A 21240-nucleotide genomic window follows, 5' to 3' on the forward strand; every position below is an offset into this window, starting at 1 on the left:
TACTATTGTTTCCACGATCTCTTCAGCTACCTCTTTCAGCACCCTGGGGTGTAGTCCATCTGGTCCCCTATCTACCTTCAGAATTTTCAGTTTCCCAATCACTTGCTCTTTGGTAATAGTAATAACACTCACTTCTGCCCCTTCAAACTCTTATATTTCTGGTATTTTGCTAGTGTCTTCCAAAGTGAAGAGAGATACAAAGTACTAATTCAATTCATCCTGCACTTCTTTCTCCAACATTACCTTTTCAGTGTAATTTTTCAGTGGTGTGATATCCACTCTTGTCTCTCTTTCATTTGCTATATATCTGGAAAAAACTCTGTGTATCTTCTTTTATATTATTGGCTAGCTTAACTTCATATGTCATCTTTTCTTCCTTTATTGCTTTTTAGTCACCTTTTGGTAGTTTTTAAAGCTTTATACTCCTCTATCTTCCTACTAGTTTTTTGTTAAATTATATGCCCTCTCTTTATCTCTTATGCTGTCTTTTTCTTCCCTTTCCAGCCATGGTTGCTTCATCCTCCCTTTAGAATACTTCTTCATCTTTGGAATGTATTTTTTCTACACCTTCTGAGTTTCCCCCAGGAACACCAGCCGTTGCTGTCCTGCCTTCATACCTGCTAGTGTCCCCTTTCAATCAACTTTGGATAGCTCCTCTGTCATGCCTCTGTAATTCCCCTTTTTCCACTCTAATATTGATACTTCCGATTTTGGCTTCTCCTTTTCAAACCGTTGGGTGAATTCTATCATATTACGATCATTACCTCCTAAGGGTTAATTCAACTTAAGTTGCCTAATCAAATCTGGTCATTACATAATATGTAGTCCAGAAATACCATTCCCCTGGTAGGGTAGGCTCAACCACAAGCTGCTCTAAAGATCCATCTTGTAGACATTCAGGAGTTTGAGGAGATCTGGTTTGTGAACTAAAACACTTGAAAACTTTTACAAATGCACCATGGAGAGCATTGTGACTGGCTGCCTCACTGTAATGTATGGGGGGGGGGGCAGAGGGCTACTACACCAGATCGAAGTAAGCTATAGAAACGTGTAAAATTAATCAGCTCCATCATAGGTACTAGCCTCCATAGTATCCAAGACGTCTTCAGGGAGTAGTGCCTTCAGGCGAAATCCATCATTAAGGACCCCCACCACCCAGGACATGTCCTCTTCTCATTGTTACCATCAGGAAGGATGTACAGAAGCCTGAAGGGACACACTCAGCAATTCAGGACCAGTTGCTTCCCCTCTGCCATCTGATATTTAAATGGATGTTGAACCCATGAACACTACCTCACTACTTTCGTATTTCTTTTTTTTGCACTGCATATTTTAACTTAACTATTTAATAGACATATATATATACTCACCGAAATTCAGTTTTTTCTCTATGTTTATTTATCATGTATTTCATAGTACTGCTGCTGCAAGGGTAATAAATTTCATATCATATGCAAGTGATAGTAAACCTGATTCTGATCCTACAAATTCCATCTCTTGGGATACAGCATCAACCAGATTTTCCCAGTCTACCAATATATTGAAATCCTCCATAAATATTTTAACATTGCCTTTTTTGACATGCATTTTCTATCCCCCATTGTAAATTGTAGACAACATAAGGATCATTTTCCCCTTGTAGTTCTTCTATCCACAACGATGCAACACCTTCCAACTCTATGTCAGCTCTTTCTAAGTACTTGGTTTCATTTTTTACCTACAGAACCTCCCCACCTTCTCTGCCTACTTGCCTGTTGTTTTGATACAATGTGTATCCTTCCATGTTAAGCTCCCAGCTATAATCTTCTTTCGGTCACAATTCTGTGATGCCCAGAACTTTACACAGGCCAATCTCAAAATACACTGCAAGATCATCTGCCTTATTCTGTATACTGTGTGCATTACGGGGTCCCACAGACCCCGGTATAAAGGCGATTGGAGGCACAGACCCTTCCTCAGTCTCCAGGATGTTGTGTGATGGTCACTTGCTGCTTGTGCTTTCTTCCAGCCAATAAAAGTCTACCTTAACCCACGTCTCAGAGTTACTGATGGTGCATCACAAATATAAAGCCTTAAGTCCTGCATTCATTTGCCTTTTTGATCTCAGCCCCCTGTTACTCTGTATCTCATCCCACTGACTGCAATTTTGCCCTATCATCTGCCTGTCCCTCTTCACAGTCTCACTACACACTGCATCTAATTGTATACCAACTGCTCTATCCTCAGCCTTATCACTACAGTTCCCAACCTCCTACCAAATTAATTTAAACCCTCCGCCATTGCTTTAGCAAACCTGACTATAGTTCTGGTGTAACCTGTCCTTTTTGTGAAGGTCATACCTTTCCCAAAAGAGATCCCAATGATCCAGAAATCTGAAAACTTGACCCCTGCACCAGTTCCTCAGCCACGCGTTCATCTGCCAAGCCATCCTATTACTCTTCTCACTGGTACATGGCACAGGCAGCAATCCAGAGATTATCACCCTGGAGATCAGGTTTTTCAGCTTTCTGCCTAACTACCTATACTCTCCCTTTAGGACTTCTTCCCTTTTCCTCCCTTTTCCTTGGTACTAATATGTACCATAACTTCCACCCTATCCCTTTAGAAAGCCATGGATCTATAAACTTACTTTGAACTCTGCCTGTGCTTACCAAAGCCTGCTGAGCCAAAGCCAGACAATTCCAACACTGTTCCACTCATAGAATGGCCACTCCAGCAATGGAATAATTGCTGCTCTGCTTACACTTTCTTTCTTTTTATTTGCTGTGTTGATTGTAACCAGACGAAAAAGAGCCAAAACTCAGCCAGGCTCTTTTTAAACCTTGCACTGCATCACCAATCAACGACCTCTTTCGCTAATTGCAGCCTGCTGAGAAAGCCAAAAAGCACCTGAGCCTTTTTTTTTAAACATCATGCCAGGTATTAACTGTTTTTGGGACCTGTTTATCTCAGGAACTCTTGCTTCATTTGACCAATTGTCAAATAAATTTGCACTCCCAAAAGCACATTTTTACAGATACCTTCAAATTAGAGATTTCCTACATTTCCAATTAACTACTTTTCCTATAGGTCCTGATAAAAATTTACTGGATGATCTTTTAAATTTAAAACCTTTTGTTAATGGTTCTATTACTGGTATCTATAACTTGTTGATTGATTCTAGACAAGACTTTTTAAATAAAATAAAAAAAAGCGTGGGAGGATGACCTAAGTTGTCAGATTTCTGATGATAGACGGAATGAAATTCTTAAACGGGTTTATAAATCATCTTTCTGTGCTTGTCATTCTCTTCTACAATTGAAAGTGGTTCATAGAGCTTACATTTCTAAACAGAAGCTGTCCAGTTTTTACCCAAATGTTTCTCCACTTTGTAGTAAATGCAACTCTGCTGATGCCTCTTTAATTCATATGTTTTGGTTTTGCCCTAAAATTGAAAAGTTTTGGCGGGAAGTATTTCATACCTTCTCACAACTTCTTAGAGTCCAATTTGACCCAAATCCCCTTACTGCCTTGTTCGGTATTATTGCAAATGAAGATATAACTCTAAATACTCCTAACCTACAGGTCTTAGTTTTTACCTCTCTTTTAGCAAGGACAGCAATCTTGCTTAAATGGAAGGAGTCTACCCCTCCTACACATCTTCGATGGCTACGTGATATTATGTCTTACTTAAAGTTAGAAAAGATCCACTGCTCAGTCTTAAATTCGAAACAATCTTTTTATATCTGGGGACCTTTCCTAAATTACTTTTCCAATTTATAAAGTTTTACAGTGCACAGACTTTTATGTATATTTTTATCTTCTCTTCTTAAGCGAATATGTTTTTTTCCTAATTATCCATTATCATCCATCAGCTTTTTTCTTTGGTAGTTGGTAGGGGGTTGCCTTTTTTAGTATAAAAGATTTATTTTATGATGTATGACTGATCTTTCAATTTTTGATTACAGAGTGATATACCTTTATGTGTTATGCTATAAAATTTTGATCAATTTTATTACAATACATGAATGTACACAAGTTATGTTGAGATGTATCTATGTGTTGCACTCTGTAAATCTTGTTTTTTTTCTGAATAAAAATATTGTAAAAAGAAAGAAAGAAACATCATGCTGTGTCACCAATGAGCAACTTCTTGTACTGACTGCAGCCCACTGAAGAATCGCGGAGAAGCACCTTAGCTTAATTTAAATCTCGCACTGTGTCACCATTCCCCAATGTCTTGCACTGATTTCAACCCACTAAAGATTATGACAATGACTTGGCAATTGCAAAATGAACTTAAGAAGCTAGAATTAAGATGATAGTACCAGATTCAGAGTGAGATGCTGCAATGATGACTCAGAAATTAAGACTTCCATGAGTCAGGTCAAAGAACTTTTTAAGATTCAGAGTAACACACACAAAATGCTGGAGAACCTCAATAGATCAGATAGCATTTATGGAAAGGAACAGAGTCAATGTTTTGGGCTGAGCCACTTTATCAGGACTGGCAAGTAAGGGTGAAGAAGCCAGAATAAGAAGGTGGGGAAGGAGAAAAGCTCCAAGGAAATAGGCCAAGTCATATTAGTTACAACATTGCTGCATAGACTGGATCAAGAACAAGTTGAGTTACTTGCTTCAAATGTATTTCTCTGCAGAATGTCACAGAAGACATCAACTTACTAACATCAGACTAACAGCATAACCAGATTGTAACAGGACAGAGTGAAAGCAAAATGCTGAAAAGAAACTCAGTGAAGTTGATTCTAATATTAATGGAAAGAAAGAGGAAAAGTTAGTTACTCAGAATGAGAAGAAGCATGTGTGGGAATGTGAAAATATGAGTACAGGATGGCAAGCTTAAAGACAGAGCTAAAGAAGAACTTGTTGTCCCATAATATTCCAAACTAAGTACTGAAATTATGCAGTTAGAGCTACAGGATTCTGGAGTCATTTCGATTTGAACAGATTAGTTTATGCAGGTGGGACAAAGGTAGGGATGATCTGATATCTGTAGTCCCATATATTCAGTGTCATGTGGTTCATTATGTATACATCTGGTCTCATCATTTTACTTTACTGGTTTATATTTCAGGTTGGGAACATTACGATTAAGGTCAGTGTTAATTTTCCTTGACTAGATTACAGTGAGTCACCTTCTTTAAATGTTGTAGTGTTTAAACTGACTCCCTGTTGCGGAGTCAGTTTCAATATTTCGCCCCATCAATTGCAAAGAATCAGCAATTAATTTTCAAGTTCAGATATTGCTCCTTGCTTGTTCTCCTGCACTTGTAGAATCAGGGAATGATCTACTGAAATTGCAAGTACCAGAAGTAGCTAGTACAGAGATATCAAGTGTAGTGTGGCAAAACATTACATGAACAGAGACTAAGTTCACAATTGGTTAAACTTATTATTATACAGTATAGTTAACACAATAATGAACCAATTAAATCACTTAATAGATATAAAGAGATGCATTTCAAGTATGGATCATTTTCATTAAAGAGAAAACAGTCATAAAGTCATGGAGCACCACAAAACAGGCTCTTCAGCCCATCTAGTCCTTGCTGAGCTGTTATTCTGCCTTATTCCATCAACCCAAACATGGACCATAGCCTTCCATCTCTCCCTTCTCCCATTCCATGTAATTATTTCTCTTAAATGTGTACAGTTTTGTTTATCTTTAGGAAGCGGCCAATATCACATGCAGAGGTTCCATTACATTACTGTACCCAGAGACTTCTAGGCTGTTACAAGTAACTGGCTTCAGTAAAGTTTGTTAATTTTTAACATTTAGTCTGTTGCTTATGCTTGCAGCAAGGTGAAAAGCTCAGAGACACTACAAAGGTTTTTAATTTCATCAGTGGCCGGTGAGATTCTTCATGGGCCACGTGGATGGAAAAGATTTTGATCCATTCCACAAAATGATGGCTGTTGTTTGCATAAAGATTCATCTCCTTCATACAGCTATCAATCAACTACAGCCTCTGGATTGCAAGCTACACTGTCCACTTCCAGAAGCTGTTGTAAACGCAATGAGTGAGTGGCAGTGGACCCAGATGGAGCATAAATTACCCAAACTTTAATTCACCTGTGGAGTGTAGAGTCTGACAGAACATCACTGAGGTAATAAAGAACATTTTCTTTCAGACCTGATGTACTGTGTGTTCTCAGCAGTCCATTAATAGCATGTCATGATGTTTTGATACTGATAGAGTGCCCTCCATGTGTAGTGAAGGAGACCTAACATCAAGTACATCATCAGGATGGCTAATACTGTATGTCTTGAAGACACGTCGGCAGTGAACAAAGGACTGCACTATCTAAAAGCAAGCACCAGGTTGCAGCACAAATACTAAAGAGGCTTTGGTCACTTATGCAAGTAAGTTGGGTTTAAAAACTGATGCAGAAATGGAGATCAAAACTTTATTTTTTTTATTTTTATTTTATTGAGATACAGGTCAGAACAGGCTCTTCCAACCCTTCGAGCCATGCCGACCAGCAATCCCCCAATTTAATCTCAGCCTATTTCATGACCAATTAACCTACTAAATGGTATGTCTTTGGACAGTGAGGAGAAACTGGAGCACCTAGAGGAAATCCATATGGTCATGAGGGGAATGTACAAACTCCCAACTTCCTTTCCTTCTTTCCAGTCCTGAAGAAGTGCCTCGGCCCAAAAAGTCAACTGCTTGCTCTTTTCCATAGATACCTCCTGCATTTTGTGTGCATTGCTTTGGATTTCCAGCATCTGAACATTTTCTTGTGTTTCTGACTTCTCCTCTTTCTGTCTAGTCCTGATGAAGGGTCTCATTTTGAAACATTGACTGTTTACTCTTTTCCATAGATGCTGCCTGGCCTGCTGCGTTCCTCCAGCATTTTATGAGTGTAAACTCCTTACAGGCAGCTACGTGAATTACACAGAGGAATGTGAGGAATTTGCAGATTATTTATTATATTAAAAGTGAACATAATGTATTAACATGCGATATATCCTATCTGCTCAATGAGAAGAGAAAAATATCATTTTTTTTTCTTTTTTTTTGAGGGAAGGTCTCCTTGTCGAAGCACTTTATTGTTGAATTACAGATGTAAAAGAGAGCTCGAAGTCAGTGAAACCCCAAAACCTATCTCCAACAGAAAAAGGGAGCAGAGAGCTGGGGGAGGGCTCATGAACATTAACCCCACCACACCCCCTCACTCAATCAGCAAAGGTCCAAGGTAGACTTTGGGTAAGAGAGAAAATGACAAGCGATCTGGGGGGATAGAGGAGGAGCGAAGGAGAAGCATGTCCCAACTGGTCATTCAGATCTTCCCAGGGAAGCTTCCCAACTCCCTCTAATCATCCCATTTGTTAACCCAAGAACTGAGGCTCAGGGATTTATATACCCTGTTATACCACTCACACACGGACACGTCCTTGCCCTGTGCGGTCAGAGCCTTCTGGCAGCGATGATAGTCCAAGTAGTTCTGGTAGCAGTTGCGAGTCTGGTTGGTGTTGGGGAACCTGGCGTCAAAGGGCGCCATCCGGTACTGGCTGATGCGTTCCTGGAAGCTTGCCATTATTCACCTTGCTGTTCGTCCGCACAGAGACCCGCCTCCTGCGCCCGCCCGCCCACGCGCCGAATCGAAGAGAAAATATCTGAAGCAATTTCTTAAGTTCAATTCATTGAGTCATGATCCTCGATGCTCATTCGTTTTGATGCAAAATAATGGCTGGATGCAGAGTTCTGGGTGATAAATTACAAGACAGCAAACTAACCCCCTGGTGAAGGGAGAATTATGGATGTTTTCGGTAGAAATTTTGAAAGTCATGATTTCTTTGGAGAGTGCATGATAACGTAGAACTATAATATTTAATATATTATTCAAAGTGGTCTGCTTACACTTTGGTAGTGAGCTCCTTACTGCTTTTAATACATTAACCTGAGGGTATTGTTTGAAACAGAAAATACAGGATGAAATGATTCCTGTTCGTTTTGTGCGCATTTGTAACCCTTACCCAGATTTATTTCTTCCCCTGCCCCTTCTCATAACCTGCTTCTATGGATGAAATCGGATTTCAAGTTGGTTCATTATTGTCACATATATTGACTGTTCACATGGATCACAGTGCTTTGGGGTAGTATTCCAATTCTGAAGTATTACCTCATGTGGGATAAAATGCAGGTAGACAATAAGATGGAAGATCATAACATGGTAGATTGTGAGATCAAAAGTCCACCTGATCATACTTAAGAACCATTCAATCATCTTATAACATCAAGGCAGAAGATCTTCTTGAGACTGGTAGTATATTACTTCAGGCTTTTGTACTTTCTGGCTGCAAGGAGAGTGAGAAGAGAGAATGTCCAGGGTGGGTGGGAACTTTGATTATGCTGGCTGCTTTATACAGGCAGCAAGAAGTATGGCCTCTCCCTGCCATCAGATTTCTGAATGAACATTGAACCCCCGGACACTACCTTACCATTTTTGCATTACTTACTTTACTTAACTTTATAGACTGTATATATATATATATAGATAGATTTTGATTGCAAATTGTAATTTACCATTTTATTATTATGTATTGCAATGTGCTGCTCCAATGTAACTACAAATTTCATGACATATACCAGTGATATAAAGAACCTGATACCAATTCTGATTCTGGCAGAGTCCAATGGAGAGGAGGTCGGTTTCCATGATGTGCTGAGCTGTGTGCACAACTTGCTGCAGTCTCTTGTGATCACATGCAAAGCAGCTGTCATACCAAGCGGTGATGCACGCAGACAGAACGCTTTCTATGGTGCAGTGATAAAATTTGATAAGGGTTGATGGAGATAAGCCTTTAGCATCCTGAGGAGAGGTGTTTCAGAGCTTTCTTTACCATGGCATCTATGTGATTGTTCTAGCATGGTTTATTGGTGATTTTCGAGCCTGAAGCTCTCAACCCTCTGAACATCAGCACTGTTGATGAAATCAGCAGCATGTGCACCAAACCCAGCCCTCCCATTCCTGAAATCAATGACCAGCTCTTTTGTTTCACTGAGAGTAAAGGAAAGGTTTTTGTCATGTCACCACGTTACTAAACTCTCTCTCTCATTCCTGTCCTCTGACTCATTGGTGTTTGAGATACAGCCCATTATGGTGGTATCAGAATCAGGTTTATTATCAATGACATATGTTGTGAAACTTGTTGTTTTTTGGACGCAATACAGTGCTAGGCTTAAAAATCATTATAAATTGCAAAATAAATAAATAGAGCAGAAAACAACAGTAGGGAAGTAGTTAGCATGACACTATTACAACTCGGGGTGTTTTTGTTGAAGTCTGTCTTCTGTAAGGTGTCTGTATGTCCTCTTGGTGGAATGTGTGGGTTTTCTCTGGGTCCTCCTGTTTCCTCCCACAGTCCAAAGATGTGCCAATTATTGAGTTTATTGGTCATTGTAATTTGGCCCGTGATTAGACTAAAATCATGGAGCAAATCGGAATGTACTTGGTTGGTGCAGCTTACAGGGGCAGAAGGGCTTATTCTGTGTTGTACCTTTAAACGAATAAATAAATAATCAAGTAGTGTTCATGGGCTAATGGACCATTAGGAAATCTGATGTCATAGGAAAAGATGCTGTTCTTAATACTTTTGGTGTGAGTCTTCAGGCTCCTATATCTCCTCCCTGATGGTAGCAATGCAACAAGGGCATATCTTTGATGGTGAGAATCTTTAATGATGGATCCCGCCTCCCTGATGCAGTGCCTTTTAAAGATGTCCTCAACAGTGTGGAAGGTTGTACTCATGATTGACCTGACTGAATCCACAACCCTCTGCTGACTCTTTCAATCCTGTGCATTGGAGCCACCATTTGAGGTGGTGATTCAACCAGTTAGAGTGCCCTCCAATGTACCTTTGTAGAAGTTTGTGAGACTCTGATGACATGCAAAATCTCTTCAAAGTCTGAATGAAGTAGAGCCACTACGGTGTGTCTCCTTCATGATCGCATCAATGTGTCGGCCCCAGGATAGATTCTCCGAGATGTTGACACCCAGAAACTTGAAGCTGCTTGTCCTTTCCACCACTGACTCCTCAATGAGGACTGGTGTGTGCTCTCATGACTTCCTCTTCCTGAAGACTACAATCAATCCGTTGGGCTCGCTGACGCTGAGCCCAAAGTCCGCAAACTTGTAGATGGTGTTGGAGCAGAATCTGGCCATGCAGTCAGGAGTGTACAAGAGTAGAGAAGCAGGCTGAGGACACGACCCTGGTGGGCAACTGTGTTGAAAGAACCGAAGCAGAGTCCTTACCGACTGCAATCTATTGGTCTGGAAGCTGAGGATCCAGTTACGCTGGGAAGTGTTGACTCCCAGGTCTCGGGGTTTGGTGGTGAGCGTGCTTGGAATTATAGTGTCGAAAGTGGAGCTATTGTGCATAAACAATAGTCTGATGTGAATATCTGGATGCTCCAGATCACAATCATTCATAGTTATACACAACTCAGGCAACTGTTATAACACTACAGAATGGTCCACGCATACAGTAACATGCTCCTTTGACCTCATAACCTTCCTCATTATGACCCTGCACATTACTGCTTGCAGCTTACTTTTTCTGTAATGGTAACAATTTATCCTGCATTTGTTATTATTTTCCCTTGTGCTACATCAAGGCGCTGTTGTATTGAAATGATCCATGTTTTCCACTGTCCCTCAGTAGATATAACAAAAGGCAAATTTACCAACTTACCTGGTTCAAAATTCAACTGCTGAGATCTCCTATTTAGCTAGTGTTCAATAACAATTAACATTTGTTAAGTAACGTTTTGGACCGAGACACACCTGAAGAAGGGGCTCAGCCTGAAATATTGACTACTTATTCATTGTTGCCTAACCTGCTGAGTTCCCCCAACAATTTCTGTGTGTTGCTTTGGATTTCCTGCATGTTATATAACAAAAGGCACCCCTCCCCCCAGATCTGTCTTAATTGAATGCAAAGCAAACATTACAACAGCTGCAAAATCAGATAGCATTATTTTCCCCTTCTCAGATATATTTTGGTTGTGGAACATTTTCTCTTAACTTTCAAAATTATTTGATGAGATCAGCTGAGCTGGGAATTGAAGAAAAGCAGAACTGAGCTGATGGAATGACACAATGCATCTTGGGAAGATGTTCAGGGAGCATCATTCAGATTCAGCTCAGGAAGACACAGGACTTTGAGAAATTATCCAATAGGCCAATGTTTTGAGTCAAGGTAAGATTGAGTGAAAACCACGAAGGCATTGAATGAATGCAAAGAATATTGAGAAAATAAAGTCGTGTCTTTTTTATAAAATGGTCATTTTATGATATTAATCACATCAATTGCTGGGAAATAAAGCAGTTTCTGAAAAATACAGAGTAATTTCATGGAGAGCTAGTGATAAAACTGTGCAGTCTTTAGGATATTTGCATCCACTAGTCCAATGTGCCACCTTAATTTAATACTGAAACTATCTATCAGAATCTGTCATAGGTACCAATCAAGAAGCTCAATGATATGCCTCTTCCATGTACTGAATTTAAAACGTGAAAAGCCCAGTAAAGCTGGCATTGACCGAAAAGCAAAAGCCTATTTTTCATTCTCCAGGGTCATCCCTTTTGACATGCTGTCTAACAAGCAATGGAGAGAGTTGTGGGCAATCAGCATAAACTCTCAACCCAAGGAAACTGAAGGTACAAGAGTAGGCAATGTAAATCTATCCAGGGCCTAATTGTCTCCATGTTTAATGGGGCCTATTGCTTCTGTAGAGGGTCAAAATATTGTTGTTGCCGAGCAGTATTTAAATTGGTCAGTGGCTGTATGCCTTGGCAATTCACCTTAACACAGCACAAACATATAGTCTTTTGTAAAGCAATGGCTGAAGGCTGCTTTGAAGACATACGTGTGTTTTTATTTGGTGACTTTTATTAAATGAAAGACCATAAGACATAGCATTAGGTTTTGTAACCCCAAAACATAAAAATAGTTGAAAGGAATAACACAGAGCCAGGAATAACTCATGTACAATCTTAGCTTTACTTTAAGTGAGCTGCATGCATATGACATCTCTCCTTGGATCATCTCTGCCATTATAGCAGACTTTTGAACAACATCAAGAGGAGTGCACCCTTTAGTAAATGTTTCAAGTATTTCCTTTTCCCAGGTTAAACAGGGCAATCCATCACCATTTCCATGATTAGTTATCCTTTTGAATTCAACCTTTTATTTGTGTCCTCCAAGAAACAGAGGGCAAGTCTGCATTTATGTGGCTCCTCTTAGTGGCACACCCTACTGAGAATTGAAAATGGACTCTTATGGTTGATGGTCAGTAATGAGGGTAACCTTTCTCCCAGACAAGTACTTGTTGAAACATTTTACAACCCAAGCCAGGCTCAAGTCCTCTCTGTCGATCTGTGCATATTTTTTCTTTGCAGTGATAAGGGAATGTGAAGGAAAGGCTATGTCATGTTTACTTCCGTCTGCCATATGGCATGACTGCACCTATACCATAAGGTGAGGCATCACAGGTAAGTTTCAGCAGGTGATGTCGACCATAATGTGTGAGTACAGTTTTGGAGGATGCCATTTCCTTTACCTTTTTGAAAGCTACCTCACACTGCTTTGTCCATTGTCATTTCTTTCTGATCTGCAGTAATGAGTTCAAGGGAAGGAATAGAGTAGCCAGGTTTGCCAGGTACCTGTTATAGTAATTGACAAATGCTAAAAAGGACCACAACTCTGACTTGTCCTTTGGCTTTGGGGCTTCCACCACTGCTTGACTTTTGAATTTTGTTAGCACACTTGTGCAAATCTTGTGCCTCAATGCTGTGCCACAGTAAGTGATACTTGATTTAAACAACTCACATTTGTTGCATTGTACTTTGAGCTGATAATTTTCTAATCTTTTTAAAACTGTCTAGAGATTTTGAAGATATTCCTTGTCATTCTTACTGGTAGCAATGATGTCATACAAGTAACACTGTGTGCCTGGACAGTCTTACCACACCTGGTCCATAGCTTTGTGCCAGAGTGCAGGTGCAGAGGCTGCTCCAAAACTAAGCCCATTATTGGCTTTTGTGATTGTTTAGAAAGGTTTGCAAAGATTTCCTTTGCAAATGGGCTTTGTAAAACTTATGTGGCATTTTTGCTCTACAATATTTTACCCTTGATATGTTTGAGTTTTCCAATGTCATCCTTGAACAAAATTGTGGCATCAATTTGTTAATTTGCTTTCTGCTGACTCTATTGAAGGAATGTGGCATGTACATGGTGGATGGATTGCCAATCAAGTTGTAGTTGTCTCAGAAACTCATGACTCCACATTGCTGACCCTCCTGTTTTTACCCAACGTGGCTTGTTGGTTGTTGTATTTCACTGTTACAGATATCATTTCCACAGGAACTATATTTTCTCCAGTATAGGTTCTTAGTTTGATGTCTGCAGGCTTCAGATCAACACTTTTGAAATGCTGTTCAAACTCATTTGTGGCTCCTGGAACCGTGGGCTCCACTCAAACTTGGAAAGAATTCCTTCAACCTCCAAGTTCACTGACTAATTTATTTTGCATAGCATGCAAACATGCTTTGTCAAACCTGGGTGTGGCATTTTTATTTAACACTGTTTTACCCATGACATATCTGAGTTTTCCTTCACCATCCCTGGACACTGCCATAGCATCGTCTAGTAACTTCATTAATTCATTAAAAGCAAGAGGATAGTGAGGGATAAAATTGGCCCCTTAGAGAATCAGAGTGGTCAGCTATGTGTGGAACCGAAGGAGATGGGAGAGATTTTGAATGATTTCTTCTCTTCGGTATTCACTAAGGAGAAGGATATTGAATTGTCTAAGGTGTGGGAAACAAGTAAGGAAGTTATGGAACCTATGACAATTAAAGAGGTGGAGGTACTGGCGCTTTTAAGAAATTTAAAAGTGGACAAATCTCCGGATCCTGACAGGATATTCCCCAGGACCTTGAGGGAAGTTTGTGTAGAAATAGCAGGAGCTCTGACGGAGATCTTTAATATGTCATTAGAAACGGGGATTGTGCTGGAGGATTGGCGTATTGCTCATGTGGTTCCATTGTTTAAAAAGGGTTCTAGAAGGAAGCCTAGCAATTATAGACCTGTCAATTTGACATCAGTGGTGGGTAAATTAATGGAAAGTATTCTTAGAGATAGTATTTATAATTATCTGGATAGACGGGATCTGATTAGAAGTAGCCAGCATGGATTTGTGCGTGGAAGGTCATGTTTGACAAACCTTATTGAATTTTTTGAAGAAGTTACGAGGAATGTTGACGAGGGTAAGGCAGTGGATGTAGTCTATATGGACTTCAGCAAAGCCTTTGACAAAGTTCCACATGGAAGGTTAGTTAAGAAGGTTCAGTCGTTAGGTATTAATGCTGGAGTAATAAAATGGATTCAACAGTGGCTAGATGGGAGATGCCAGAGAGTAGTGGTGGATAATTGTTTATCGGGATGGAGGCCGGTGACTAGCGGGGTGCCTCAGGGATCTGTTTTGGGCCCAATGTTGTTTGTAATATACATAAATGATCTGGATGATGGGGTGGTAAATTGGATTAGTAAGTATGCCGATGATACTAAGGTAGGAGGTGTTGTGGATAATGAGGTGGATTTTCAAAGCTTGCAGGGAGATTTATGCCGGTTAGAAGAATGGGCTGAATGTTGGCAGATGGAGTTTAATGCTGAGAAGTGTGAGGTTCTACATTTTGGCAGGAATAATCCAAATAGAACATACAGAGTAAATGGTAGGGCATTGAGGAATGCAGAGGAACAGAGAGATCTAGGAATAACTGTGCATAGTTCCCTGAAGGTGGAGTCTCATGTAGATAGGGTGGTGAAGAGGGCTTTTGGAACGCTGGCCTTTATAAATCAAAGCATTGAGTACAGAAGTTGGGATGTAATGCTAAAGTTGTACAAGGCATTGGTAAGGCCAAATTTGGAATATTGTGTGCAGTTCTGGTCACCGAATTATAGGAAAGATATCAATAAATTAGAGAGAGTGCAGAGACGATTTACTAGGATGTTACCTGGGTTTCAGCAATTAAGTTACAGAGAAAGGTTGAACAAGTTAGGTCACTATTCATTGGAGCGTAGAAGGTTGAGGGGGTATTTGATCGAGGTATTTAAAATTTTGAGAGGGATAGATAGAGTTGATGTGAATAGGCTGTTTCCATTGAGAGTAGGGGAGATTCAAATGAGAGGACATGATTTGAGAGTTAGGGGGCAGAAGTTTAAGGGAAACACGAAGGGGTATTTCTTTACTCAAAGAGTGATAGCTGTGTGGAATGAGCTTCCTGTAGAAGTAGTAGAGGCCAGTTCAGTTGTGTCATTTAAGGTAAAATTGGATAGGTATATGGACAGGAAAGGAGTGGAGGGTTATGGGCTGAGTGTGGGTAGGTGGGACTAGGTGAGATGAAGGGTTCGGCATGGACTAGGAGGGCTGAGATGGCCTGTTTCCGTGCTGTGATTGTTATATGGTTATATAATTCGCTTTCAGTTGACTCTGTTGCAAGGGATGTGGCATGTAAGTAGTGGATGGGTCTCCAGTCAAGCTATACTCGTCTCAGTCAATCACAGCCCCACAATGCTGGCCCTCCTGTTATTTTTTTTACCACATCCAAGTTGTTTGTTGTATTTCACCGGCACGAATGACACTCCCACAGGAGTTACAGTTTCTCCAGTCTAAGGTCTAAATTGGATATCTGCAGACTTCACTTCAGTATCCTTAAAAGGCCATTCAAACTCACTTTGGAATGACTGAAACAGCTGAGCCCCTGTCCAATTCCATTGTAATTAATTTGCTGTTCACTTCTGGTGTAAGCCATATTGCTAGTCCCTTGCTAGTTTTCATGTTGTAATTCTCAAGACTAATCAGTCCTGTTTCATTCTCATTATTATCGGATTTTTCATCAACAACATGCAGATTAGTGCTCCTTTTGAAACTGTATCTTCACTTCATATTTTTTTCTCTTCTCTGTGCGAAACAGTTATTTTTGTCTGCCCAATGTGATCTTTGTATGTGTCCCAGTTTGTTTCATTTTCTGCAAATTTTGCCTTTAAACCTGCATTGGTCTGGTGTACGTGAGCCCCTGCCACAGCAGTAACACAACTTGTTCAGCCAGGCACGTTTCTGTTTAGACATTGCAATTTTATTCACTCTGACTTCCATTCCTGACTCCAACTCAATTGTGTCTTTGCCTTTGTTTCTATTGATACAGACATTTCAACTGCTCTTTTATATGCAAGTTGTCCTTTAGTTAAGATCCATTTTTGAATACTTTCTTGCAAGATTCCACAGACTAAATGATCTCTCAGTACATCATTAAGCTCATCACTAAACTGACAATGCTTAGATAACCTCTTCAATTCAGCCATGTATGCTGCAATGGACTCCCTTTCCTTTTGATTCCACTTATTCAACTGAAAGCTTTCTACAATCAATTGCAGTGGGCTTGATTGGAGCAGTTACACTACTAAGCAAACTGTACATCTTTAAACCCAATGCCTTCTGCAAAACTGGGATTTGTTTCTCATTGGCTAATTTATTTGTTTTAAAATACAGCTCAATTCACTCTCTGTACAAAATCAAGTTACCTTTTGTGGAATCGAATGCATCATCTTTCCGATGTACCCAGCTACTTCAGATGCTTTTAAACATTTATGATTATTATCACATGGTACTCACAGTTTATGAACCCATGAATTATTCCGTTTTCTGCCGTTTTTTTAACTCAGCAGTCTCTGTCTGTTTCCGAAGCAGCACGTACTGTGTGGTTTCTCGTGGCGTTTTTTTTAGTTGAAAATCTCGCTGTGCTTCAAGAAGTAGGTAGTTGCCTTGGGTTTGTTTAATACTTCCTCATTGCCATTGCTATATTTTGTAAATCCAAATCATAAAACTAATTGAAAGGAAATACTTCCCTGGGAATGACTCATGTACATTCTTAGTTTGACTTTTAAGCAAATCATATGCATATGGCATGGTTGAACAAGTTAGGTCTCTATTCATTGGAGCGGAAAGGTTGAACAAGTTAGGTCACTATTCATTGGAGCGTAGAAGGTTGAGGGGGTATTTGATCGAGGTATTTAAAATTTTGAGAGGGATAGATAGAGTTGATGTGAATAGGCTGTTTCCATTGAGAGTAGGGGAGATTCAAACGAGAGGACATGATTTGAGAGTTAGGGGGCAGAAGTTTAAGGGAAACACGAGGGGGTATTTCTTTACTCAGAGAGTGATAGCTGTGTGGAATGAGCTTCCTGTAGAAGTAGTAGAGGCCAGTTCAGTTGTGTCATTTAAGGTAAAATTGGATAGGTATATGGACAGGAAAGGAGTGGAGGGTTATGGGCTGAGTGCGGGTAGGTTGGACTAGGTGAGATTAAGAGTTCGGCACGGACTAGGAGGGCCAAGATGGCCTGTTTCCGTGCTGTGATTGTTATATGGTTATATGGTAGCGTGATAACGTATGTCATTCATGTACTTCGTACATATAACCACTATCAATTATTTAAATGAATAAGACTGCTTAATCAAACAATATATTTACAATATTTGTCAAATATTACTAAAATATTAAGTACACAACACATAGGTGCAGAATTAGAACATCCAGCCCTTGTATAGCTGAAGTTATGATGGATTCATTTTTAGACTTCTGGTGAATTAAGAGTTATTATTAATAAGGAAGAGAGTTTGTTAGTTTAGTTCAGGCTTTATGTTACTGAGGTGTGGAGTCATTGTATGGCCTACTGCTTCTATTTCTTATATTCATCTTCTGTTTTTTCTCGATCATGTAGTCACACAACCATACACCCATCTACCCACTGTCCATTCTAATTAGCAAAGAAGAAATTACAATAATCCCACTTACACTAGTCCCAACCCCACTACGTTCTCATCATCTCTCCCAGATTCCTCCACCCACCTACGCAACAGGTCCAGTGGCCAATTAACCCATCGATATGCATGTCCCTAGGATGTGAGAGGGAACAGGAGAGAACAGGGAGAACACTCAATCTCCCATGCCTACAGGAAGTGAGGTCAGAATTCCAGCCAGGTCATTGGACCTAATCCAGGGAGCTGCTCAGATCTAATTCTACTTCATGTACAGGACCCACAGCGGGATTGACTTTGGGTTGAGAGATGGAGCATCTGATTTGGTGGAGAAGCTGAAGGTCCACATTTATTCCTATTCATAAAAGGCTGGCTGAAGGTCATCGACAAATGGTTTCAAGTTGTCAGATCAGATTCCACATTGAAACTATGTGACAGTGATGAATTAGATATATTTTGACAACTGCAGCACCAAAATCCTTCCATCATACTGGTCTATTATTTTAAGACTCTGAGCTGAGCTGGATTGTGCTTCTAAATTGATGATCTTTCATAAACACATAGATTTATCATAATTCCTGCACAAATTATACATAATTTTCTTTGGAAATGAAAGATTGTGATAGACCAATTATTTAAATTATGTCTTTCTCTCTGATAGTTTGTTTATACATTGTCTTATTTGACACTTTTTGTTGTGATGTAACGTGGTGCACTAATCATCATCTGTACTGAATATATTTAGTTGCTTATCAGAGCAAACAATGTACCACATGGCCAGTTCCGATAATATTTTCTTGTCCTTTTTAATGTAGATGGATAGATCACTTCCCTGTGAAGCAAGTGGCTGACAAGATTTACGTGACTGGAATTTGTTAAGCTAGGTGTGTACAGACAGCACCATATAGTTATTGGTATTACTCCTCTCATTGACAATAATAAGGTAAAGATGTTAACTTCAATATGAAACCTCTAGTACCCCATTTTGAAGTATCCTGACTGCTTTTATTAACATTCATATTCACCAAGATATTTTGTCCTTTTAGATAATAAATTATTACTTACAGCTGAATATCTTTTCAGCTTTAGCTAGTCATTAATTACAATAGATTACAGTTAATTGGGACACATCAGGACCAGCACATTTTCAATCAATTAAGTGGCTGTCCTAATTAGTCAAAGTTTCATGGAAATAGTTGAAAAGTTATGAAGAAGACAAACTACCATTTAATAGAATAGCAAATTATGTATTTAAACTGAAATACAGAATTACAACACTGCTAAAACTAGCACAGTACTATAAAATTTCGTATTAGTTCCTAATAGTTATTGATAGAGGAATTCATTCAGTGTACTCTGATGTGTTCTTTCAATTGACTGTAAATAAACAAAATCAGCACAAACACCTAGCCTTCAAGCAATGCTTTCAACAATTGTGTCCCCCAAATCATAATTTTTATTGTAATATTAAGATGATTGTTGATATCTTCAATTGTTTTGTAGTCCCTAACTTGGTGAAGTGATGAAGTTGTTTTTTTATCTCTCCCAAACCCTTCTGGCATCTGCAAGCCTGAATGCTTCATACCACAGTGAGCAAAATGGTTCTGCATTGTCTTACAGTTTATTACGCACTTTTTATTGGTGACAAAAATTGAACACTTTTTGAACACAAAGTCGAAAAACAAAGTCAAAAAACGAAGTCGAAGGCAATGTCCGACTGCCTTAGGGACTCCAGCTCCGGATTTGTCCTCAGGGTTTACTCCTGAAGCAAGTGACACTATTTCAAATTTGTTCACTCTAAGCATGGTAAAGTGTTTAACGGCCACACAGCATGCATGAAACTGACACTAGCTAGAAACTGTTCGGCAACAGTTTCCTGCCCCAATTAAATGGCACAGTGTCCCAAATAAACAAAGCGGCTATTTTCTTGATTTGTTTTCTGTTAATAGACACTGCCCTGATTAACTGATGGTCCAATTAACTGTCTATAATTGTTCTTGATTGTGACAAATTTGAAGATATTAGGAAAGTTCACATCTCACTCAGAGTAGATTTTAATTTTTTTTTACTTTTCACTTCAATTTTTGCATTGTAATTATCTAATTCCTTATGGTGGCAACCGTTAGTCTAGTGGGACCATGGATCTGTGCCCGGAATGGTTTCCAGGGCACAGGCCTGGGCAAGGTTGTATGGAAGACCAGCAGTTGCCCATGTAGCAAGTCTCCCTTCTCCATGACACCGATGTTGTCCAAGGGAAGGGCAAAGGCCGATACAGCTTGGCACCAGTGTCGTCTCAGGAGTTGCCAGAACGAAGTCGAAGGCAATGTCCGACTGCCTTAGGGACTCCAGCTCTGGATTTGTCCTCAGGATTTACTCCCGAAGCCTCCCGCAAGGCAGTGGAGGTTTGAAATCAGAGTTTTCCCTCTCTCAGATGGAGAGCCTTCCCAGGCTGACGAGCTCCATCTACCCGATTATAATAATAATCCCAATAATAATAATAATTTCCTTATTATTATTTTGCATTTGCACAGTCTGTTTGTTTTGCAATTGCTTGTCAGTCTGTGTATAGTCCTTCTATTGTAATTCTTTGTTCTACTGTGAATGCCCACAAGAAAATGAATCTCAAGGTACTATATGGTGACATATGCATATTTTGATAATAAATTTATTTAGAGCTTTGAACTTTGTATTAGTGGTTTGCTAATCAATAAGGTTCAGTTGAAATGAATCCAAATTATGCAGGTCTTGTCTCCTAGCAACTTCTGGTGAAGTCAAGGTAGGAATGAAAATCCCTGCTATTTGAAGCTGGATATCAATAATCTTAGCTACACATCTGAACAGAAATGCGTCTGAAATTTTATTGGTTTTATGTCAATCAACGACTTTGAACCTAGTTTTCTGAAAATGCAGGAAACATATCAAATGTGTCTGACAGTGCTGAGGTAACTCAAGATTAATATGGGCTGAGTAAATCACAGAGTAAGATCCAATGACATGAATAGAAATTATTTTGTTACTCTTAACAAATTTATTGTAACCTGGAGCAACGTGAGTAAGACTGACAAGTACTTCTGAGTGATACATCATTTGATTTGCTTGGATAATCTATGGATTGCTGCCTGTGCCATGCGTCAGTGAGAATAAAAATAGGATGACTTGGCAGATAAACTTGGAGCTGAGAAACTCGTGCAGGCAGTGGGGGTTCAGATATCTGTATCATTGGGATCTCTTCTGGGGAATGTATAACCTGTACAAAAGTGATGGGCTACATCTGAATCTGAGGGGTCCAATATCCTTGCGGGCTGTTTTACTAGAGCTGTTGTGGAGGGTTTAAACTAAATTGACTAAGGGATGAGGATTGGATTGATAGGGGTGAGGAAGAGGTAGTACAGACTGAGGCAGTTTGTTGATA

The 21240-nt window shown here is 39.6% G+C and overlaps 1 protein-coding gene across 1 annotated transcript; it reads right to left on the minus strand.

The window, feature by feature from the left end:
• Positions 1 to 7111: 7111 nt before the first annotated feature.
• On the minus strand, positions 7112 to 7578 carry LOC132396437 (cytochrome c oxidase subunit 6B1-like). Its single transcript, XM_059973970.1, has one exon. It carries the CDS (start codon positions 7543 to 7545, stop codon positions 7321 to 7323), a length of 225 nt encoding a protein of 74 aa, XP_059829953.1. The 5' UTR covers positions 7546 to 7578; the 3' UTR covers positions 7112 to 7320.
• Positions 7579 to 21240: the final 13662 nt, after the last annotated feature.

The sequence above is a fragment of the Hypanus sabinus genome, chromosome 7 (genome assembly GCF_030144855.1).
Source record: "Hypanus sabinus isolate sHypSab1 chromosome 7, sHypSab1.hap1, whole genome shotgun sequence".
Lineage (NCBI taxonomy): Eukaryota > Metazoa > Chordata > Chondrichthyes > Myliobatiformes > Dasyatidae > Hypanus > Hypanus sabinus.

What these genes read in the sequence shown, in the direction of transcription:
- LOC132396437 (XM_059973970.1), bottom strand. Translation starts at nt 7,545, where the DNA reads ATGGCAAGCTTCCAGGAACGCATCAGCCAGTACCGGATGGCGCCCTTT.